The sequence below is a fragment of the Tigriopus californicus genome, chromosome 8 (genome assembly GCF_007210705.1).
Source record: "Tigriopus californicus strain San Diego chromosome 8, Tcal_SD_v2.1, whole genome shotgun sequence".
NCBI classification, from domain to species: Eukaryota; Metazoa; Arthropoda; class Copepoda; order Harpacticoida; family Harpacticidae; genus Tigriopus; species Tigriopus californicus.
The window spans coordinates 6,142,280-6,166,525 of NC_081447.1; the positions used below are offsets into that span (position 1 = coordinate 6,142,280).

Genomic DNA, 24,246 nt, shown 5'->3' on the forward strand with positions numbered 1-24,246 from the left:
AATCGCTGTCGGCATGACCACAGAGATCCAGTGGGCCAGGTGGGCACTCACACATAAATGTCGAATAAATATGTCTCCACAATCACGGATGTTTCACACGCGTAGGAAAACTCCACCATCATCCGTTCGAAACCGTCACCAACATCTCTTGAATTAGTCGACACATTCAAGTGTAGCACATCGAAAACGCTCGTTGATATCACCAGGAGAAAGGTTCATCAATCATGCCCGAAGAAATCACACGAAACAGAGAGCTCGAGTTTCGCCAAACAAAGCTCTTTCACTTCCAACTCACCAGAGCCCCTCTCATGAATAATGGAACTAGAACGCTAGAAAACACCGAAAAAAAAACAACTTCGGGAGCCCCCACTCAATGCTCCATCCTGGAATCTCGTCTGAACACGAAATAAGACCACTTTCGGCACTGATTCACTGGAATAATACCGAGAATCTAGTAAGCCCCGGTGCGAACAAATTCTTTCCCAACACCAACTTCACTCCTGGCAAGCAAACACCGCTAAAATCGTCCCACAACCCGTCGACCGACACTTTTGGGCTTACAACTAGTGAAAATTGTAACTCCCACGACCAAAAACCGACTGCGATCCGCTCTCAAACGAATCCAAGTCTCAATGCTGGATGATGATCGTACTTGTCTAAGGTCTCATGGCAGACTGACTGAATGTGATTCTTTTGCATCCTGCCCCGTTCTTCTGCTGCACCACCACCACCTCCTCCTCCTTCTACCATTACTACTACCGACTCCTACATCCAGCTTCTCTCCTTCTTCCCATGCTTGCTTTTACGGGCCCACGATAGTATTTGTACATATACATTCAATGCGATCTTCTATGGTCCAACTCAAAACCATAATCCGATCGCGGGCAACACGAGAGTCTACATTTTTGGACGCTCTCACTCGCGCACTCTTAACACCAGTCCTACTCGTATGTATTCGTAAAGATTGAAGTTGAAGCCGACTACAGTAGACTGTTGCTTCAGACTTGAACCGTCATTGCTATTGCCATTACTCTCATTGTTATCATGCACACTTGGTGGTATCGCTTTGCGAACTGGTCGAGCTGCTCTTTCGAACACAACTTGTGGAGAGTCGGGACCTCGGCCAAGGGAGTCCTTAGAGCCGTGCTTCAACGACAATGAGGTGGCCGTGTACTCTTCTGAGTACAATAGGTAATGTAACCATGGATTTGGATTCAAATACTTTGAAATGCAGGCTCAGTGTTTGTTTGCGTCCAAACATAACTCGGAACATGGAAACTAGTTATTATAGATGTTGCAGAGCTCATTTTCCGCTATCATAAATTAGGTGTACTCCATTATCTGCCTGGTATCGTCATTCTAAATGATAACACGTTGGATACCAATGTCTCAAAAGTTGTTCGCAATCTAAGTAGGTGAGCAGCGGGTCTTTGATTTCAGATATGCGGACCAATTACTGATGGCATCAATTTGTTGGGATGGAAAAATCAGGGTCTTCATGAAATGCATTTCTGGGGATTGAGTTCAACTCTTTGAGCTTGGGGGTAATGATGCCTTTATTCCTCCCACTTGCATCAAACGAAGATCGTTTCAAGAGCAACTTGGCCATGATTATCCTCCAATTTGGCGACAATTTGTTCATGACACAATAAATAGCCTGAACCATCATACATACTCGTACACTCAGTAGGTGTTTCATCACGATCAATTCAACCTTCCAACGAGGTCTTGTTTGCCAAGGAAGTATTTGTGTCCCGCAAATTCCCCGATCTTGTCAGTACAAGCACACACTTGTACGGGTCAATTTAGATTCCAGACTACTCGAATTGGAAATGCACTCTGAACATCTCAATTTGATGTGAATTAGCGGTCAATGAGTTTGAGGATTAAATTGCTATGCTTCCAAAAGCTAGCGGCCAAATCGCTGCAAGAAGTTTTCAGATCTGCCCCAAAATGGCTCCCGTCTCTCCAAATGAATCAATACCAGCATTTTTGATTGTGTGTACACGCTAACGCTCTGGGAAGCCTATCTGTGATTGAGACCGGATTGAATTTTGGCCCGGCAAACTTCGACAGTCATCGTCCTCTCTGAACAGCCTCTTCCCCATCCATCAAAAACAATAATTGTTCTATCTCCAGCATTCTCCTATCCTCCTTGAGCACAATCCCTAGGAGAGTCTATTAGCAACTCAGACAATCGAGCTGCGACAAGCAATCATGGGGAATTAATCATGAGCACAAAACGCCCGGTGCTCGTTTTGTGCATGCCTTGGGCTCTTCCTTCGATGAAAACGTCTCCAGATATTCCCACTGACTAGGTTTGAATTGCTGAAATGGCTTTTGTGGTCTTCAGCCAACAACCATTAGCGCTTGGATGTGATTGGCTTGCAATCTTGAGTTATCTAACCATGAGAGTTGTACATCCCCCAGGTGTGCAATAATAAGCTCACAACACCAAAGATACCCCGAGTGATCCCAGAAGAATGAACTGGACAGTAGTTCACAGGAAATAAGGTGCCAATCGCGTGAACTCTGATCATTTTCCTACAAAGAAGAAACCAAAGGGAGAGACCGATCCCCTCAATAGGACTAAAGAAACAAGAACGCGAAGATGGGAATGGATCACGAGGTATTAGGACGACCAATGGCCAAGTTGACTGTGTCATCCTGAGCCAAAAAGTTCTCTTTGAAAAACAAACTTTATGATTTGTGGTGAATGCCGCTTTTCAGAAAGCAAACCGCAACGAGGCAGAACGATTACTAATGGGAGGGGCAATGTTGTCTTGAACGCTGGCAAGCCCAGAAAGTACGCATTCACAGGGAGGGTACTATTGCAAATACATCCGTAATCAAGCTAGGCTGATGGCCCTTTCGAGCATTATCACTTCATCTCTCATGCCTCGTTACAACCTTCATTACTTGTACCCTATGAGCGCTTGGGGCTGACTTATTTTCAATACCAATGAACGGACACTTTCCGCCCGCTCAAGAGTTATCTTGGCCCGTTGATTCGCGATCACACCATTCGTTTGATTATCTAAGACCTACTAAGCTTCCGTGGTTCATGGCTAACCCCGTCCATTCAACCATTTACTTAATTCCATTTTCCATCAAAAGGGCCCCCCTAACATTTCTGTTGCTGCTGCTGGAGCAACATGTGCATGTATAACAAGCAGGCCTCAGGAGAGTATCATGTTAGGGAGATAGGATCATAAATAGCTCCCATAAGTCGTGGCGCACCTTCTCTTTAAGGGTCCCTTCAGCCCCACTGGCACTACACACAGACACCACCAAGCACTGTGCAAGACCAACGAGTAAATCTCACACGGTGCCAACGACGCTCTAGCTTCCCTTGGTATCAGAGAATCTTTGGTTGGCCGAGTGCACTTCACTACAATGTGTGTGTGTGTACCTTCTCGTATTATGTACGAACGAACCGCACACCTTGGTGGTTTGTAGTGGAAGTGCAACCAACTCCTTGCCTGGCCTTGAAAAGTTTGGGAGAGCCCCAAAAGTGATCTCGTCCCTTTATGAGGTGATCATGGTTGGCACAATGCACGCTAGATTAGTTCGCATGAAGTCGAACTTCGAAAGACAATCAAAAACACCACGGTTGTCGTGGGGAAACGCCAATGGAGAGCAGAACCAAGTCATGAATGGAAACAGACATGATGGCTAAATATACGTACTAGATGAACTTTGAAGCACAAAACGCTCAAAGGCCAGAGGGGCGATGACAAATTCGAGCTTGAGGGGATAGATCAAGCCGCCAAGATCAGCTAACCCTCAACATTAACAAAGTCTCAATATGGTAAGATTACTTTGGTCCAATCGTCCATCTTGATGACATTCAAATAGCTCTTGCGACGGCTTATCCATCCCTACACCGTTTTTCTTCATAAAAGGGGGTTGAGTTACGAGGGCTTCGAAACACCATTGATCATCGCCCTCTCACGTGAATATTGTCCTATGTTTGCTGGAGACTACTGAGTGGAATTTGAAAATAGAATCTAACAAAGCCTTCCATTGAATCAAAACCACGGAAAGGTGGCAAAAACAACGAGACAGTAGTAATTGCATTTGCATGTCTTAGGAGGAGATTCCCGGCAGAAACTACTAATTACATTCCAGGGAGTGAGATTAAATTCCAATTGCTTGCATGCACTCAGATTGATATCAAAATGGTGTGGATTGGACAGCTATGAATTATTAAGAACGGGAGCCCTAAGTTTCAAGTGTCCACTCGCAGGCACCCAAACTAATTTGAATAGCCAGGTTGTAAGTCAAAAAAAAACTTTCAAAAATGACCTTAGGGTTGAAAGTTTTAAAAGTAAAAAAAACAAGGCGAATATTCTAAATTAGAAATGTACAGGTAAAGCACCACTAAATACTCAACAATCAAACCAATTCCAACAAAGCCACCAACAATTACGATGCTCCGCACCTCAAACCATAAATCCAATTGATTAAGCTCAAAGCGAATAGATCTTCTTCAAAAATTGAATTACGGCAACTCAAGATGAACCATTATTGATGGCGGAGATTGAGATTAATCTCTACTCAATCATCCGAGACGTCCAAAGAAACCAATCCAAAAAGTCAAGACGAGAATTCAGACGTAAGAGACCCAGTCAAGGAGGCTATCATTTTGGCTACACCAGTAATGAACTTGACTGGATAGTTTTTGATGGGGTTGACATTTTGCCTCATCCTGTCATTACCCGAGCTCTTGAGTATGGAACCAAAATGGCTCGGTGTTATTTCCAGTTTACTAATTGAGAAGAATTGTATGGTCTTGCAATGGTACAGACCATTGAAAAGTGGTAATAGAATGCGTCAACGTAAAAAAAAAAAATATTCTACTCCGTCGACGCCCTCGGAATTTGCTAATGAATGGTAATCGTCTGCAACTTCGAGGTTGGTGGTGTACTTTTTTTACGAGATGAGAAAAATGTGCGCTATTAATTGTCAGCTTTACGTCCAATTTGCAGACCACAAAGATTTCAGAAAGCACATCAAGCAAGTCTGGAGATTTATTTGATCAATTTCAGAGTGAGGACAAACTGAATTAACCATGTTTTCTGAAGTGAATATTCGTCAAGTTCGAATTCGGTAGTTTATCCAAAATATTTGACAATGTGATTGCTACTGGTCGGCATTTCCTACGTAGAACCAATAAAGGAGTGCTCGACAAGAAAAGCAGGTAGTTTATCCACTTGGTGAGGAAAAACCCTTCAAAAACTGCTTTATTAAGGTCTCTGTCCACTCTGTACACCAAGTACTCACTTTACGTCGAAGAAAGTAGGGAAAACTTTCACTCGGTTCAATGTGTTCCTTCAGGGGAGTGCAAGACGATCAAGCTGACTTCGTGAATCCTTTACAAGCCTCCCGGACTTTGTCGTCTTGAATCAAGTGCATTCTTGTCTTGAAATCTCTGATACACTTGAGTGGGTCTGTACAAGGATCTTGGCTCTCTTTGGTGGGGAGGGCAAGACGAAAATTTCAAAACTGACACATCGTGGCGAACACAATAGCATTCTGGTGTCTCTGACATAGTCAAATAGTTTATTTGATTATCAAGAACAGCGATTGTCGAGCACTTAAGACTCCAAGAACATCAACCCCAACTTTAATGAATGAGTTTTTTATAAATGCGATGCTCGAAAAATATGACGAACTACGTAAACGAACGTAATTAAGATCAAAATTGATTGATGCCAATAGGCAGTAAAAATGATTATACAATAAGCACGTTCATCAACGAGCATTCAAAACAAGTGTAACAGGGTAATTTATATGGTTTTTTTTATTAGTGCAAATAGCCTCAATGTTGCAGTTTTCAATGCTTTTAGAGGAAGAAATTGACCAAGCTTGAATTTTAAATGATCTCTCTTTCTCTCACTAAAACAGGCAGGAACAGTCTGGACAGTGGATTGGCAATGTGGATTTCGCTCGCTTAGCCTCTCAATCATGTGTTCATATTAAGCGTTGAGAAGGCAAAATTGAAAAGGACAGGCGCACCTTCAATGGCCCAGGAAAAAAACCCAAAAATTTATAACAGCATGGTACCTCATCTCTTGGTTTACAACGCCATTTAAAAGTAAAATATTTTCTCCTTTCATTTGCTTCAATCGACGGCAGGACTTTTAGAAACATGGACTATGAACGGGTTTCCCACCAAATACATCTGCAGCAGGTCACATCCACTCTTGAATGCTTTGTCATAATATATTCAAAATGTAAGAAATTTACATTGTTGTAATCAATGGCCCGTCACCTTTTTAACAGTTTGATTTTAAGCCATTCGATCTAGACTTATTGGGCAAAGAGTTTAAGTAGTATTTGACCAAAGGAGGTCAAAGATTTGAATCTTATGTAGTCATTACTACATCTTTTGTATACGCGTATATTAAGAACTAATTTTGTATAAAGTGAATGACGCAGGCGATACACAATGTTCTCCTCCGTTCGCTTTAATCGCTAGACGTCTGTATCACATCAGATTATCACGAGTCTACTACATAAATCTCTAGCATTCTCATGGCTAGCCTCGTATTATTGTTCGAAACAGGAAGGAACTGATCCCTTTCCCCCGGAATTAAATGCTGTATCAAGAAGAAAGTAATCAATACTCACGGCTCAGCCTCAATGGACTTTAATTTAGCCACGTAATTGGAGGGGATGTAGCCTTCGGACTTGGAGGTCTTGGATTTGGCGAACCACCAATCGCCCTGAGTATCGTTGAGTATCTCTAAATGCTCGCCCTTCTTGAAAGACAAATCTTCATCCGTCCGAGCGTCGTAATCGTACAAGGCCACAAAGATCTTGTGCGAAAAGGCCACTCCCCCGCCCCCCACGCCCCCCACTTCCGTCCCACTGGTCGGATCCGGCAAGGGTCGATGATCTAGTCCATGGTTATGAAGCGCATTCACGTGCAAACCCGGATGATTCCCGGGCAAACCGCCCATCACCGGACCCCCCGTCCGCCCATCGGCCACGCCTACCAAAGTCACGGGTCCGCCTCCGTCACGATTCACATCCGGATGGGCGTGAGTATGCGCTAAACCCGGCAGGCCGTTCCCACCCACCGGATTGACCCCCATATTGGGCTGATCACCGTGCTTCACCAACACGCCTCCACCCGCCCCACCCATCATCATGGCGCCTGGACCGCCCAAATTGGAGGCACTACGCTCAGAGCTGAAACAGTTGCCCATTTTGGCCGAATGGGCGTGGTGACGCGATTCAATCTGAGATGAACTCAGAACCCATAGGCCCACTGTGACTTTTGACCCCTGACAATGAAGCACTTGGTTGGTTGGCTGGTTGGGTGGTTGGTTTGATCCTCGGGTGAACCAGCTTAGTAGGCTCGGAGTGTCAGATTTTTGTCGTGGATGCAAGTCCCTGAATGGGGTTGGGCCCGTGGTCCCCTGGAGTCCAATTCAGGTGTAGTAGTAGGTATGTACACGTTCGGAAGATAGAGAGAGGATTCATGTATATATGTGTGTATGTGTGTGTGTGTGTATGTGTATGCAGCGATAGGAGGACTAGTGGGTAGATGGACGAGCTCAGCAGTAGCTAGCTTAGCGAGCTTAGCCGTCGGCCAGATTTTAGCTGTGTGGCTCTCGCTATTACTCTGTCTGTCTGTCTGTCTGTCTGTCGGTAGGTCCGGAGGTCAGTCCTGTGTGCACTCCTCTACACTACATCTACAACAAACAGACTGACTAACAGACAGACTGACGTACACAGTCAACAGACCTAGAGCCTCTGTTCTACTCGCTTTCTGTGTATAGGCCTGTCACAGGCATGCCATTTTGAAACAAAAAAATGGTCACCAGCCGCGTCTCGTGGAGACTATTAGCAAGCATGAAAGAGGGGTGGGTAAGAGCCCTTTGACGGTACTCTGGATGGTTGGGTCATTAACAGGACTTGAAATTAGTCCGAATGTTCGAGCTTGTGAAAGATACTTCTGGATTAATTTCAAGATAGCATGGGATGACCTAGGGGCGAATCATCTTTAATGAAATTGGAAACGTAAGCTGGCTTGATCATGTTTTTATTCTAGTCTATTCGTCAATACTGGGGCCAGGCCAGCCTGGATGCTGTCCAAGCACATTTCACAAAATGAACATCTTAGCAACCCTGCTTGGGCTTAGGCACGGTTTGAGTGAGCTTGGGCGGCCCAGATCTTCGGCCATACAAGATAAAGCGTCATTTGAATCCACAAGATGAGATCAGATAAGTTTTTTTTTGCGAGATCACGACATTATGAGAAATGCATTGCGATACTATAGAAGCTCTAGCCAATTTCAATCAGCATGTAAAAAAGGAGTGAACTGATAAGTCAGATTCAAAACCCAGGTAAATGTTCGGCCCACGTGCTTCTGGAAAAATTCTTCTCTGTGACAATAACCTTTGTTGGGACGTGCAATCAGCCCAACCAGCCATTTCAGCCGGCAAATATCATTCATCGCTTAATTGTTTTGGTATTAAAAGATTTTCTTTGTCATAAAGATTCTTAGTCTTGAGGCGTTAATGTGAAATCAGAGAGATTCTCATGTTAACCAACATAAGAAAACACATGAATAAACTGCGGTAATCGGCTGTTTGACCCATGAGCACCACAAGCTAAATCAATGGCCATATTACTATCAATACAACTATCAATACTATCAATACTAGGAATATCCTCAATGTAAACCTAACCTAAAGCCAAGTTGGTCAATGGAGTCCCATATTCCATATTTCATCGCTTCTAAAAAAAAACCAGACGGCGCTGGCGGTGGCGCTGGCTCACCTCCATCGACAGATGAACCAGCGCCATCTATTCGCATCACCTGTCATGATTAAATAAAGGTGGGGATTCCCCGGCCCCGTCACGCCAGCCTTCGCGCTCAGATGCTCAGCCGTCGGCGGTCAAAATTGTCCTGCTGGGCCATGCGGGCTTCCACCCATGGTCAGCTTCCTCCCCGACTCCTCCGGTAACTCCTGCCCCGCTTCAGAAAACGCCTCGCTCCCTGGCTTTGGAGCCCAGCTAACACCCACGGCAACCACACCCGGGCGATCCGGTTTTTAACCCGTGAGACTGGCCAGAATCATTTCCTTCTGATCATCGGTGAGCATTGGGCGTGCGCCTCGTCCTCCGAGTTCTCCTACTCGGATCATACTAGATTTATATAGCTATGACGTACATACATTGAACGTGCGTCCGTATCGTCCGTATCGTCCGTATGTAGCAAGCGTAGCAAGGATGTGGCTCCGAGATGGACGAGAGCGATTGGTGCCAGAACAACATGGCGGGAGGTGACATGCTGCTGGAAAGCGGTGCTACCACTGGTCCCATTGGTGTCCCGGAAGAGTGAGAAGATTGGGGAAGCTCCAGAGGCTCTGACAGCAGCTCTGGAGTCAGTCCTGGAATCATTGGCGAGAGAGGGAGGGAGGAAGGGAGGGAGGGAAGGACTGAGAACAGTCCAGGTTGGGACCTAGGCCACGACTGGCTACTGAATTGGGAGCCTAAGCTGAGGAGGACCTAAATGATGATGATGATGATGATGATGAGCGAGTGAGTGAGTGCATCCAGGGTTGTTCAGGATTCACTGGGCAGAGTGTACCGGATCGTTGTGGCAGAAGGCAAAGAATTGATTGGGCCAAAGGGTGTTGGGGTGAAGACTGAGGACTCGGAGGACGAGACTGGAAACTGCAGGGAATTCGGAAGACCATCCATCCATCCATCCAACTATCCAACTATCCGTCTGGCCAACACGAAATATACATATACAAGCCCTCACTACTCAGTTCTTCTGAAAGACAGGGAGGCAGGGAGGCAATAGAAGCGATAGATGAGGAGGAGGAGGCCTTGAAAAGCCACGGCTGGACCCTTGCCTGCGATTCTAGCCCACGGACTCGAGAGAAGATCTGAGAGGAAAGAGGCAATTATCAGAGAGAAAGAAACCGATATCATATCCGGGTGAATCGCTTTAGCCCCGGATTGATCGAGGCAGATCGGATAAGTGTTGTGAATCCGTGAATCCGGGCGTGGTGAGGCCTTCAGGCTAATGTGCCATATCGTTGGGGACGAGATCCAAATCCCTTGAGAGCCTGAGAGGCACTAAGCGTCGGCTAAGGCCATCCTGTCATCCCCACCTCGAGGTCAGTTCAGAAATAGGCCCGGATGCCAAACTCATAGCTCATTGTGACGAAATTATGGGCCAGTGCTTAAGTCGGGCCCGACCCGTGGGCGGCAACTTGTCCTCGAATGCGATCAAACAGCCTGATGTGACGGGTGCTAACAACGGATTTTCGAGCGTGGGGGGCACACCCATGGGTCATGGAGGCGAGACCTTGGGAATCAGCCTCAATGGCACACCTCGCTCCGCCAATACCGAGAATCCCAATCGGCCTTTGCCCGATCCCATGGAGACGGCCGCTCAAAATAATAGTAAAATATTCGTGGCCTTGTACGATTACGATGCTCGGACGGATGAAGACTTGTCCTTTAAGAAAGGTGAACACTTGGAGATCCTCAACGATACCCAAGGGGATTGGTGGTTTGCCTTATCCAAGGCCACCAAATTGCAAGGCTATATCCCATCAAATTATGTGGCCAAACTCAAATCCATCGAAGCCGAACCGTAAGTTGGATATCATGGCTCTAGTTACACTGATTTCACATCACTGATTTCATCTCTCTTTCCTTCCTTCTCTCACACGCATACACACACACACACACACACACACATTTTACCAGGTGGTACTTTGGTAAAATCAAACGCATTGAGGCCGAGCGACGTCTTTTGCTCCCTCAAAATGACCATGGCGCTTTCTTGATCCGGGACTCGGAGTCTCGCCGAAACGACTATTCTTTATCCGTTCGAGATGGCGAGACCGTGAAACATTACCGCATTCGTCAGTTAGACGAGGGAGGGTTCTTTATCGCCCGTCGAACCACATTTCGCAGTCTACCCGCTTTGGTTGACCATTACACCGAGGACGCAGACGGACTCTGCGTTAATCTCAAGCAACCTTGTGTTCAGGTTCGTGTTTAGTGTCCCTCATGACCATTTTTTGGCACAGGGGAATCCCATCCAAGATATGATTAAAACGATTGGTGATTTTTTAGATTGACAAGCCCATCACCGCTGACTTGTCCCACTGCACCCAAGATCAATGGGAAATTGACCGATCCAGTCTTAAGTTTGTGCGTAGACTGGGTAGTGGTCAATTTGGAGAGGTTTGGGAAGGCCAGTGGAACAATACCACCCCCGTGGCCATCAAAAGCCTGAAACAAGGCGCCATGGACCCGCGGGATTTCTTGGCCGAAGCGCATATCATGAAGAAGCTCCGCCACCCCAAACTCATCAAGCTATACGCTGTGTGCACCCTCGAAGAACCCATCTACATTGTTACGGAGCTCATGAAAAATGGCAACTTGTTGGAGCATTTGCAAGGCAAAGGTCGAAACCTGAAACTGCCGCAGCTCATCGATATTGCCGGCCAAATCGCCTCAGGCATGGCGTATTTGGAATCTCAGAACTATATTCACCGTGATTTGGCCGCTCGCAACGTTCTTGTCGGCGAGAACAACGACGTTAAAGTGGCTGATTTTGGCTTGGCTAGACTTCTAATCAAAGAAGACGAGTATCAAGCCCGTGTAGGGGCTCGATTTCCAATCAAATGGACCGCTCCAGAGGCAGCCAATTACTCGAAATTCTCCATCAAGTCCGATGTGTGGAGCTTTGGCATCCTCCTCACCGAATTGGTCACTTATGGCCGAACCCCTTACCCTGGTAGGATCCTGAAATTTTTCTTATGTCACACTTATCGAATATCTCGGCGCCACAGGGATAACGTTCGAGAGCTATACTATAGCATGAGCATTTTGTTCTCATTGTTAAATTCGATTTTTACATGATGAACTCCTCTCTTCTTATCTAGGAATGACCAATGCAGAGGTACTCCATCAAGTGGAGCACGGTTATCGCATGCAAGCTCCCCAATCATGTCCCCCACAATTGTACGAGATCATGACGGAGTGCTGGCACAAGGATCCACTCAAAAGACCCACTTTTGAGACATTACAATGGAAGCTGGAGGAATTTTATACAATGCCAGACTCGGAATATCGCGATGCCGGCCTATGATAATTCCTTGGTACTGCTTTCACAGACTTTGTCACCCCAAAGCTCTCAATCAATTCTAACGCTCAAACCCCAGAATACAAATTTATTCCGGACAGATCACCCCTCTTGTCCCGCGAGGCCATTATTGTTATGTTTCACCATTTGGTGGAATAACTAAACATACATCTATGCTCAATTTCTTGAAGAAAGGGAGCATCCTGTTTTGATACATTTTGCATTTCACTTGACGCACAACTTACCAAACTACATGATTTCATTCGATCAAATTATGCGAGATATATAACAAACGCACCGCACCCAAAGCTTGTGTTTGAAAATTTGTCCCATTTTGACAACTGTACGAAACGCCTAGATATTTGTATAAGATGCTAAGAATCTAATTCAAAATTACGTCGATTTATCTGGCTGTGAGGTGCTACTCGCGATTAACCAGCAGAAAAAAGCCAACCATGTCTAGCATTCATTTGTAGATCCATCTCGCAAGAATTTTACCAATAAACAGTACCCTCCTTCAAAAGTCCATGCAGTTGATTTGGTTATTTTTTATGGATTGTTAAACCGATGCTAGGAATGGAATCCCAAGCAATAGTAAATCAAGTCAACACCTTATGAAAAGTAGTCACTGGTGATGGGATCAAATAAATTTTCAAAATCAGGATTGCCTGAAAGCCAGGAAAGGCAAAGCACCACCCTTTCCATCGTAAGGTAAAAGGTAGCGTTGACTAAAAAAGCAACCCTGGTTTGATCAAGAAAAATCAGGGTTACTTCTTGTGACTAACTAACGGGTTTTTGATGTTCCGGTAGTGATGCCACATTCCGCTGAAAATGTAAAGTGGTAGCCCTTGTCGCAACCTCCCGTGATTATTTATTTGATCCCATCATTACTAGTCACGTTTGATAAAATATTGAAGGGCCCTATTTGTAACGTCATTCAGCCCAAACAAAACGGAAAGACGCACAACAGATTGCTGAATAAACTACTGGGCATGTGCTAAGAAAGCTATTTCTTTTCCCGACATTATGTGACCCAGGTCACTAATTATACAGAAGAATTTGAAAGAATCTGCCAAAAATGACGCAAACGCATTATAATTCTATAAAGAGGAATCTGCCTAATCGGCCCTTTATTTGATGAGGCTGACTCACAAAGCGCCCTCTGAAGTGCAGAACGTAAACCATATTTCGTGCAGCGTAAGGGGGCTAATGTTTGGTTTTTCATTGCTCTTTGGTAAGACATAATTACTTTAAAATCTAATGAGTTTATTGCTCACTTATGTTTATGCTTAGCTTTAGCAGTTTTTCTCTGATGTTGTATTGCAGAACAGTTAGTTTCGAATCGTTATGTGTAGAGTTCATGGTTCTTTAGTTTGATTGTATTGGTGTTGATAGGCATCAATACTTATTCATTAATCACTGGTGTATTGATTTCTTTTTGTTGGATCAGTTTTTCGAGTTTATTTCTGTGTTTTTGTTTTGCTAACCTAGTTCAGGGTCTTGATTCCTTGCTTTTCTCCGTCCCTTATATCTTGTTTACTATCTCCATCTTAGATTTGTATGTTTCTTATTTCCTATTTTGCTTCGTTGTCCTGTATCTCATGATAAGATTGCATAGCCTTTTAGTATTACCACTTTTTCTTGATCTCTTGATTTTGTTGCTCATTGATAGTTCCTCTGCATTTATGATGGAAACTATCTTTGGAAAAGTCAGTAAAGAGGCTAGAAAATGATTGGATTTGGTCTTGGCAGGCAAGAATCTATCCATACATACATATATATCTTATTGTTTAAACAAACAGCAAAGAATTAACGATTTCATCACTATCGCTTCTTAAAGCGTATGTAAAAGAGTGCCAATGATTTCGTTTGAGTACAAATAAAAGTAAGACAACCCTGTTTGGGTGAACCATGTTCGATCCTTCCCCTTAAGATTGGACACATCCTAAAGCTCGCTAACAAAAATCATGAAACAATGAGATATTCTTTGGTCGTAACGTTGTTATTGCTTGGTTGGTATGGTTGGTATACATGATATTCAAAGAAATAGCACCTTGGTGATTGGCTTCCACGCAGGAAATAGAAAATGAACTTGGACTAGAATTGACCCACTTTATTTCAAGGAAATTGAAAGCAACGTAACTTTATGTTTGTTTATTACATAACAAAAAAATCAACTATTCTTTCAAAATGGTACTCTGATATATTCTATTTTGGTATTGTGTGTTCAGATTTGGTTTTCCAATCTAAAACAATTGAATAGGCTAGTCTATTTGGACAAAACCTGTTCATTCATCATTTTAATTGCTATCAAGTGCAAAAGTTAGCCTTTATAGTACTGTTAAGTTTGTCAATGCTTGCAGGTGGGCAAATTTGTCTGCAACATTTTAAGCAATATCTGTGGTTTATTTACATCAACTTAATCTGCAAATTTTGCCGGCATCACTTGTCACTCAGGTTTAAGTCTCAATCAAGTTGCAAAGGCAAGAAGTCCTCCAGGGAACTACAAAGACTCTTAAGGCGCACATTCAACCCTTATCTAAGCAATGTTATCTAGTAGGAAGTGAGCTCAATAAATGATAAATGCACCCCTTTGACAATTCATCCAAGTCATCTCCGCCAGACTTGAGATATAATTGAAATTGGTATTGCAATAAAGTGATCATAATCACAAAGTATAATTTTGATTCATCAATCAAATTGAAATTCAAGATGGTCGTAATTGTGATTGATTACATTTAAGCCAATGCAATTGAAATATTTCAATTGCGAAATATGTCATCAGGCACCTGATTTTGGCTTAAAAAACTTGAAGTTACTTTTATATACTTTAAATCGATTTTCAAACTACAATACCTTGTATTGTAAACCATTATTCTGCTCGTAGTTTTGCTAAGCTTTAGACAAAGCTCTCGCGAAGTATTCTTTCATCGTCTTGGATGAGCCAGCCACTGATGCTTAAGTTTGTTTGAAAAACAAATTGTAGGGTACCCTAAATAAGAGTAATTAGAACAGAAATATTGCAAGAAATCATTCAGATCCCTTTTTAACTACAAACCCAGCATTGCCAAAAGCTCGCAGAAACGAATTCTTCAAAAAAATTGAAGAAAATATAGTTATGGATTAAGCATTAAAAGTGCCACCATTGAATCAAAAACATATTCAGCTTTAATTGAAAACCAATTCTTTTGGAATTTTGAGGACAAATTAGAAGCAACAACATAACACAAATGCTTCAAAACGAAGTTTGAGAGGTAGCCAATATTGTCAAATTAATACTCATAATTGCAGCGGTATAAGTCAAGAAATACATGTGAGTTTGAAAATGAATATTCGGACATTTAGGCAAGCGCTTGCACCAACCAAGAAGTACACTGGAGCAAGGGAGCGTCTATTATTTGCATACATATTGTTCAAATTGTTCAAAGAGTGTGGCTAATATCATTTTTGTAACCATTGATATTAGGTGCTTCAAATAAAACGTTAAGAAGTAAAATAACTTCTATCATGTTTTTAAGTACAGTTACTGTAAAATAATAATTAGGTATTCTTGATCAAGCAAGAATATGCTCTAAACACAATCAGTCAATATATTTTTGCCAATAATATTGTTTGAAGAAAATTGTTTCAGTAACATCATGACCAAATTTCAAATAATTTGGTGCACTTTTTCTGAATCCATGGTTCTCAATTTGGGAATGTTCCCCAAATCAAAAGTAGGCATAGTTCAGCTCCGAGCTACATATGGCTCTTCAAACTCATTTCAATCTTTTAAAATCATGGAAGGATACATCTCAACAAATATAACACCTTTTTTAATTGACTATTTTGGATCTTCTTGCTAAAAAACCCTTTTTAGAGTCTAAAACTCAAATCTAGTGGGCTGGACTTTGGTCTTACTCTCTGTGCCTTAAAAAAAGCCTGCCTTTATGTAAAATTCCTAATAAGTAGAAATTTGAACTCTACTCAAAAGCAACTCATCTATTTTTCACCAATGCCTGATGTTTTTTGTCAAATGTGTGGATTAAATCAAGATTATCAATTGTCCATTATAGATATACTGATATGTTAATATTGATGTATATGTACTTTTTTGCCTATTTCATACATTTGCTTTCTTAATTGTCAGTACAAGTTCCTCATGAATTGATTCTTGTTTATTTTCTTTCTGTAAATATTTTTGAGCAAATTTTGTCCAAAAGTTTACTGATTTTAAAGACAATATGCTTGTTTTTATTTACTTGACGTTCATGGTTGTTTCATTTATTCTTTTGAATTTTAAAGTTAATTCAGAAATATTTGGTATTTGAACAGAGTTGTATATCAAAGAGATCATTATTTACTTTAAAAAATACATTTAAATGTACTATATAGCATGGACAATCTTGTTTTATTTATACTAAAGTTACTGTCTTAATTCAACGCAATGATCCAAGTTGGTGGACAAACGAAAGCAGTGACGTTTCCTCTCTTAAGAGTCCCTGTACCAACAAACAAACTTGCCTGCCAATGCCAATGACGCAAAATGGGCGTTTCAAACTGGTTTTAACGAAGCTGACCTTGCCTCATATAGCAATGTGAAAGAAGGGTCAGCATGTCAAAGACGTGTTTGAAGCCCCAAACTTGCATCACTGAAACTGGTACCAGCAAACAAACGAACCTGCCAGAGCTAGCCTAAACGTCCTCATAACACACAAAAGATGATCAAAATTTTGAAACGAGGAAAAACGTGGGACACGATCAAGCTGTTAGCGCCCCTTCATCACCACTGGAAAAAGATACTTTAATTGTGGTCCAATCTATCTTTGTCATCAAATAATCATTTGTTTCAGCATGTCAGGAATATTTCTGAAAATGTTGAACAAAGAGAAAGCAAATATCTTTTGAAAAGGTCTGTAAAAGACGAAATTTGAGAAAAAATTGGCCAAGAACATGGAAAGGGGAAAGTTCCCAAAAATGATGACCTCTAACCAAAAAAAATACAAAGAAATACCAGCCAAAGGAGCTTTTCGAACTTTTTAAGATGACTTACCTTCCAATTCCTGGTAAGGCATGTTGGAGGCTTAATTTGGACAGATTGTCAAGTAAAGCAGTCAGCTGGTGACCACATCAAGGATTGGCGGTCCCTTTCCCCCGTAGCCATTGACCGTTAAAAGTGGCCATAACATTTTTCGTGACCATTGAGTTTCGTGCGTATCCTCTTTGGGGATTATTGGTAGCGATGGAGACCACCCTGGTAATGTTCAAAACAGCCGCAAATGGCTTACAATTTGTGCAAGAGTAAAAAATGATTCAATTTAGAAATGTTTGAAAAGGAAATGATTGTGATTTAATCTAAAATCATGGAATAGCCTTTCTCGTGTTCCTTCATTGTACTATTTGCTTCCCCCCCAAAATGCGCAGGAAATTAGTGGGAGTTGATCCGGCAGATGGATCTACGTAAGACAGACTTGGACAAGTGTTTGATCAAAATGCCTGATCAACCCTATATTCCAGGGCTAGCCCGATCTGCCAACTCTAATTCGTTGGATTCCCAGTAGCGGTAAGGAAGTCTGCAACAGAAAAAAATGGAAAGTGTGGAAAGATCTAATCGTAATTAGACAAGTGAATTCGAGTGATAAAACGATTGACACAAGCCTGGTCAAGAATATAAAGGGACATGCAAAATACTCGAGAAAAAATAAATGTGTCAAGACAAGAGCACGATTTGTAGGGATGTGCGATGTGTTTCGTTTACTTTTCTAGTGTTTGCAGTTAAACGTTTGAGATTTAAAGTGTCTTAATACGTTCTTACCAACTCCATTAGTTTCAAACATAAACATTACTCTTCATAGAAATCTTTCTTTTCTTACAAATTTGATAAATAACCGTAAAAAAACTTAGCTTTATCATGTAAAAAAATTATGTTCTTTGTAAGAAAACTTTTTTTTTAATGTATCGTTAAGCCTATTCAGATGCAGACTTATTAAATAGTCTCAATACCTTAAAAATTTACGTGAAACTAAATCAGTTTTTCAATGGTTAAGTTGGGATCTCTTGTATTACATTACTGGTGTTGTTTCCATAAAGCATATATCTTCACCCTTTATAGCATAACCAACTCATGGAACTTTTGCTATTCTACCTTGCAAACTATTGCAAAAAAACTTGAAGTTGAAGGAGCTAAAATTATTGTTCAATCTGGCCTACCCACTTTAATGCCATTATCAAGATCCAATATATTGATCTCCAATTTGATATACCCATGTCGAATATTTATAATTGCTCTAACCATTCTATTATTCAATTTGTTTTTGTATATAGCTAGATGATCACATTACTTACTACGTGTTAATATTTATGCTATGACATGGCCGTGACTAACAATAAATATTCATCCATCTTAATCTGTAAATGAAAACTGTTGGGCAACCAAAGGCTACCCAACGACTCATTCATAACGAGGCTTACAAACTTTAACAACATATTTATACGTATTCTTACTTTTACATTTGTTCTATCTATTTGCCATTTTGGTGGCTTATATTTGCGATGTTTTTAACCTAATTGTTATTTTTTGGCTCAAAAAGAAAAACAATACTTATTTGCCAGAAATCTGCATCCCTACTTGAAGTTCTGTAAGTATTGTAGAGATTGGAAATGAGCTCAACTATTTATTCGCATTGTTCTAGTTTAGATTGTAAGGTAGTGTGACTTAGAGCGTTCGTTCTATGTGCGACTTATCTTAAGATTGCAGCCCTGGGCCTTAAAATTCTTTAGGAATTGTGGCCCATCTATGAGCCACAGGAGTGAAACTAATAGGTTTCACCTTAGTACACCTTGCTCAAGCATCATCGAGGACACCAATCGACCTCTTCCCGATCCCATAGACATGAGGGCCAAACTCAAATCCACCAAAGCCGAACCGTAAGTCTGATCCACGGGTGTATGAAACTGACTCGTCCCACCGGTTTTTGTCTCACATTCAAGGTGGTACTTTAGTAAAATAAAACGCGAAGAGGCCGATCGATGTCTCCTGCTCCCTCAAAATGACCATGGTACTTTTTTGATCAGAGTCTCTGAGTCTCATCGACACGAATATTCTTTATCCATTCGAGATAATGAAGCCGTCAAGCATTACCGCATTCGCCGATCAGAGGACAAAGAATTTTTCATTTCTTGTCGAGCCAAATTTCGCACTCTACCAGCTCTGGTTAAACATTACACTGAGAATGCAGACGGCCTTTGTGTAAATCTCAAGCAACCTTGCGCTCAGGTACGTACGAAGTCGAAATCTGAAGCTCTAAACCTCTTCGTTGCTCAGGAGTGCAAACCAGGAGATGATGTTCAGGATAGCAGTGTTATAGTGCCTTTCAGCCATGACATCGCTATTATTACTTAGGTTAAGATTTAGAACAATAATAAGGACCTAAAACGGTTGATATTCATAGAGTTGTATGGCCATAGGCCATAATGTCAATATTAATGAGCTCAAGCGTTTTCACATTACAATGAAAAGTGCAGAAATAAATAGAGTGAACAAAGTAGCCGAAACTGCAAAGACTGCAAATTGTGTGTTGATGGAACGTTAAGAAAGGGAAAAATCAGGGCCAAAATGAATTGTCTCTAGCAACTTTGAACGCTTCACACAGGCAACCATTTGAGCCACGAACTCAAATTATCCCACACCATTGGGGTGGATTTTAATTTTTTCGGTCTGATCTATTCTGCCCGTTCGACCAACACTTACTACCTACGTGTGGTGTATGTCAGAAAATGCTAGTACCGGCCCCCTTTGGGGCCCTCGTTGGGTCCCTTGGCGTGGTTCCATCCATTTGAGACATCTACCCAAGCTGGCCACGAGTACCGCAGTCTATTTGGCATCCTCGAAATTTTAGTCCTTCGTTCCTTTTTCGGAACTCAACTTTCACAACTTTCTGATTTAGCCATGACTCTGCCACGCTCCACGCCATTTTCAGATGGGCTTATGCAAACTCTAAGAGAGAAATGAAATACCCTGTGGGGCTTTTTGAGGTTCATTGGGGAACCCATTAGTAACGTAGAGGTTATGGCTGGAATGCTTGGACATCAGCTCTCTAATGTGTTTCCAACTCCAAAGAGTTTAGAAGCAACAGCCGATTGCTGTATTGATGTGTCTGTTGAGATTAGCAAGACGAGTCAAGTTGAGCAATTAGATGACCTAAGAATGATTGAATATTTTGTTTTAGATTGACAAGTTCATCCCACCTAGCTTGTCCCAAGGTACCCATGACCACTGGGAAATTGACCGATCCGATCTTAAGTTGGTGCGTAAATTAGGTACCGGTAACTTTGGTGTAGTTTGGGAAGGTCTTTGGAATAAGACTAACCTCGTGGCCATTAAGAGCCTGAAACAAGGCGCCATGGACACGACGAAGGACTTCTTGAAAGAAGCGCAAACCATGAAAAAGCTCCGCCACCCCAAACTCATCAAGCTATACGCTGTGTGCACCCTCGAAGAACCCATCTACATTGTTACGGAGCTCATGAAAAATGGCAACTTGTTGGAGCATCTGCAAGGCAAAGGTCGAAACCTGAAACTGCCGCAGCTCATCGATATTGCCGGCCAAATCGCCTCAGGCATGGCTTATTTAGAATCTAAAAACTATATTCATCGTGATTTGGCCGCTCGCAACGTTCTTGTCGGCGAGAACAACGACGTTAAAGTGGCTGATTTTGGTTTGGCCAGACTTCTAATCAAAGATGACGAGTACCAAGCCCGTGAAGGGGCTCAAATTCCAATGAAATGGACCGCTCCAGAGGCAGCCAAAAACTCAAAATTCTCCATCAAGTCCGATGTGTGGAGCTTTGGCATCCTCCTCACCGAATTGTTCTCTTATGGCCAAACTCCTTACCCTGGTAAGATTTAAATTCCTCTTGACAATTTGTCAAGTAATTGAACTTCTAGCGTCTGAAATAACGACAGTTGTAGAGTGGTTAGGACCTTTATTAGCATAAAAATTTGTGAATGTTTTCCTGTTTTCCTGTTTTGGAGCTCGCTGAGAACAGACGCATTTAGTTTGCTCTCGTTCTTATCTCCCAGGAATTTCGAACCAAGGCGTGACTTCCTCTGTTGCTCCTTGGTTGCTGTGCACGTGTAGTGTTCGTGGTGTTTGTGTGTGGGTGAATGAATGGGAATTGCCATTCATTCACTCAATTAGGTTTGGTTTTTCACGGCTCTTTGGTAAGACGTAATTACTTTAAAACCTAATAAGTTTATTGCTCATTTATGTTTATGTCTAGCTTTAGCAGTTTCTTTCTGATTTGTAGTGTAGTTTTTCTAGTTCCAAATCGTTATGTGTAGTTCTTCAGTTTGATTGTATTGGTCCTTTAGAGTTAGAATTTATTGTTCATTACTGTATTGATTTATTTTGTGTTCGACCAGTTAGTTGAGTTTATTTCTGTGTTTTCTTGTTGATGTCCTAGTTTACATATGTTCTTGATTCCTTGCTTTTCTCTGTCACTTACTTCTTGTTTACTATCTCCATCTTTGATTTGTATGTTAGTTTGATGTGAAGTATTTCATTCCTATTTTGCTCTGTTGTCCTGTATCTCAGGACAAGATTGCACAGCTTTTTTAGTTCTTTTCTTCTCTTTTTCTTGGCCTGTTGATTTTGTTACTAATAGATAGTTCCTCCTGCATTCATGATGGAAGCTATTTTAGGAAAAGTCAGCAAAGAGGCTAGACAATGTTTGGACCTGGTCTTAGCTGGAAAGGATCCTTCCATAGTCAATAAGCCGTTTATTATAGAGGCTTTAGTTGCTTGGGTCAATGAAACCAGGGTGCTGCTTGAAGAACAGGCTCACCCAGTAGTTGAGAAGTCGACTAATTTGACCAACGTAGAAGTTGAAGTAGTATCTCCTCTTGAAAAAGCGCAGGAAAAGACAGTTGTAGAGAAAATAGTCTGTCCTGTTTATCGAAAGCAGCCTTGTCCTGAAGAAGGAAAAGGCTGTCAGTTTGACCACCCTAAATGGTGTCAAAAACTTCTCAAGTTCGGCCTTGAGAAGTACAATAGTAAGAAGGGATGTTCAAAGGTAGATTGTCCTTTTTTTCACCCGTACATGTGCCGTCAGTCCATGAGACTTAAGACGTGCTTTAATGTACGGTGTACCTCCGTCCATGTTGAAGGGACGCAAAGAAAGCCGAGAAATAGGATAGCTCAGTTTCGTAGTTTTAGAGCTGACCCTATTCCTAAACCTAATCCTACCCCACCCCCCTTCCTTAACCCATTTAGCTTCCTCCCTCCCTCTCCTCCTACCCCCCACCCTCTCTCCCAATTCCCTCCTCTTCCTTCAAATACCCAATCCACCCCTATTCCTATAAAAACTCTCCTCCCTAATATTCCTTGCCCCACCCCTATTCCCAAAATACGTTCCTATTCAAATGTAGCTGCCCAACCCATTCCTCAAACCCAACCATCCCCATTAGCTCATGCATTGCCTCCAGTAGAACGTAGCTTTGTTGATAAGAGGGATTTTTTACGGTTGGAGAGGATGGTCCAAGATCTTGTGAACTTGGTCCGTCAAAAGAGAGGCCCGTAAAGGGGCTATATTTGAACGTGCATTGTCTGATTTCTAAAAAAGACAGCACAAAAGTTAAGATCTTAGAAGAACTAGCCGTTGAGAGAGAGATTGCATTCATCTCTATAACAGAAACCTGGCTTCGGCCAGGGGTCTTAGATGAAGAACTAACCATAGTTGGTTTCAACTTAGTTCGTTGTGATAGGATACGCCCTGATAATCCCATATTCCCACATGGGGGCGTATGCCTATATGTTAGGAATGATTTGCACATTAGTCATGTACAAATGTCGAATGGAGAAGTAGAGGTCTTAGTTTGTCATATCCAAAGGCTTGATCTGTCTATTGTAACAATGTATAGACCCCCTTCTTGTTCAGCAAGCTCTTTTATGTCAGCTCTCCAATTCACTGGAAATGAGTTGGATCTGGCAGTTTGCTCGAAGGTTTTCATTGTAGAGGACTTTAATTTTCCGGCTAGCGTTGTAGAGTGGGAGGTTAGTCCAGATGGGTATATTCCCATTTCGAAATCGACATCTCAGTCTTTCGAAAAGCTGGAAGAATTCGCGATCTTGCGCAATTTCTCCCAGCACGTTGGTGTACCCACTAGAGAGAATAGCGTTCTCGACTTGGTCTTTTCCAATGACCCTGATCTGATCCAGTATGTCCATGTGACACCTAGTAATCTGTCAGATCATCATGTTCTCGAGATAGGGTAGGATCAGATTAGAATCGTCCATAGATGCAGCCATTGATAAGTTAATTTCAGATTTTAAGGAAGTTTGCTCCAGTTTAGCAATCTCTGAATGTGTTCCGATAGGTGGTACAGGGACAAAAATTCCAAACTATAGGAAGACTTTGTTCAAAAAGAGTTGCAAACTAGCAAAAAGGCTGAAGAGCACTTCGAATTCAGTAATTGTGGCTAGTCTCCAAAAAAGTTGGACGTAGTTCAGGGTAAGATTAAGGCCTCCATCAAATATGACCAGTTACTAACTGAGAATAAGGTGGTTCAGGAGGTCAGGTCGAATCCGAAGGCATTTTTCACTTATGCGAACTCTAAGAGAAAAATGAAACACTCTGTTGGGCCTTTTGAGGTTGATGGGGAAGCCATTAGCAATGTAGAGACTATGGCTAATATGCTTGGAGATCAGTTCTCCAGTGTCTTTCCAACCCCACTGAGTTCGGAAGCAACAGCTCATAGCTCTGAAGATGAGTCTGTTGAGATTGACAGGGTCAGTCAAGCTGAGCGTTTAGATGGTCTTGTAGTCACAGATCAAGATTCTTTAGAGGCCATCAAGGACTTGAGGCTTTCGAGCTCTCCTGGTCCTGATGGTGTGACATCTCAGTTTCTGATGAGATGCTCACTGGTTCTCGCTCCTGTTTTCTAGTACTTGATGCGTTGCATCTTGGACCAGGGCAAGTTCCCCTCTTCACTAAAGTTAGCTCATGTTGTTCCAATTTTTAAAGGGGGAGATAAGTCGCTCCCCAGTAATTACAGGCCGATTTCTCTCACTTCGAATATTGCGAAGGTGTTTGAGAAGATCATGAAGTTCAAACTTGTTGAATTTCTTGATAT

The 24,246-nt window shown here is 42.1% G+C and overlaps 2 protein-coding genes across 2 annotated transcripts in view; one reads left to right on the top strand and one right to left on the bottom strand.

Annotated features, from left to right (window-relative positions):
- Positions 1 to 7,699, bottom strand: part of LOC131884410 (tyrosine-protein kinase Src42A-like) — a 20,109-nt gene extending 12,410 nt beyond the window's left edge. The window contains exon 1 of the mRNA XM_059232178.1: positions 6,637 to 7,699. Coding sequence (XP_059088161.1) covers positions 6,637 to 7,217 — 581 coding nt within the window. The 5' untranslated portion in view covers positions 7,218 to 7,699. The remainder of the gene's footprint in view (positions 1 to 6,636) is intronic.
- Positions 7,700 to 9,211: 1,512 nt separating this feature from the next.
- The window catches only part of LOC131884825 (uncharacterized), an 18,716-nt gene continuing 3,681 nt past the window's right edge, over positions 9,212 to 24,246 (top strand). Inside the window, exons 1-7 of the mRNA XM_059232708.1 lie at positions 9,212 to 10,631; positions 10,748 to 11,033; positions 11,120 to 11,786; positions 11,935 to 12,137; positions 18,823 to 19,040; positions 19,104 to 19,389; positions 20,342 to 21,011. Coding sequence (XP_059088691.1) covers positions 10,204 to 10,631; positions 10,748 to 11,033; positions 11,120 to 11,786; positions 11,935 to 12,137; positions 18,823 to 19,040; positions 19,104 to 19,389; positions 20,342 to 21,011 — 2,758 coding nt within the window. The 5' untranslated portion in view covers positions 9,212 to 10,203. The remainder of the gene's footprint in view (positions 10,632 to 10,747; positions 11,034 to 11,119; positions 11,787 to 11,934; positions 12,138 to 18,822; positions 19,041 to 19,103; positions 19,390 to 20,341; positions 21,012 to 24,246) is intronic.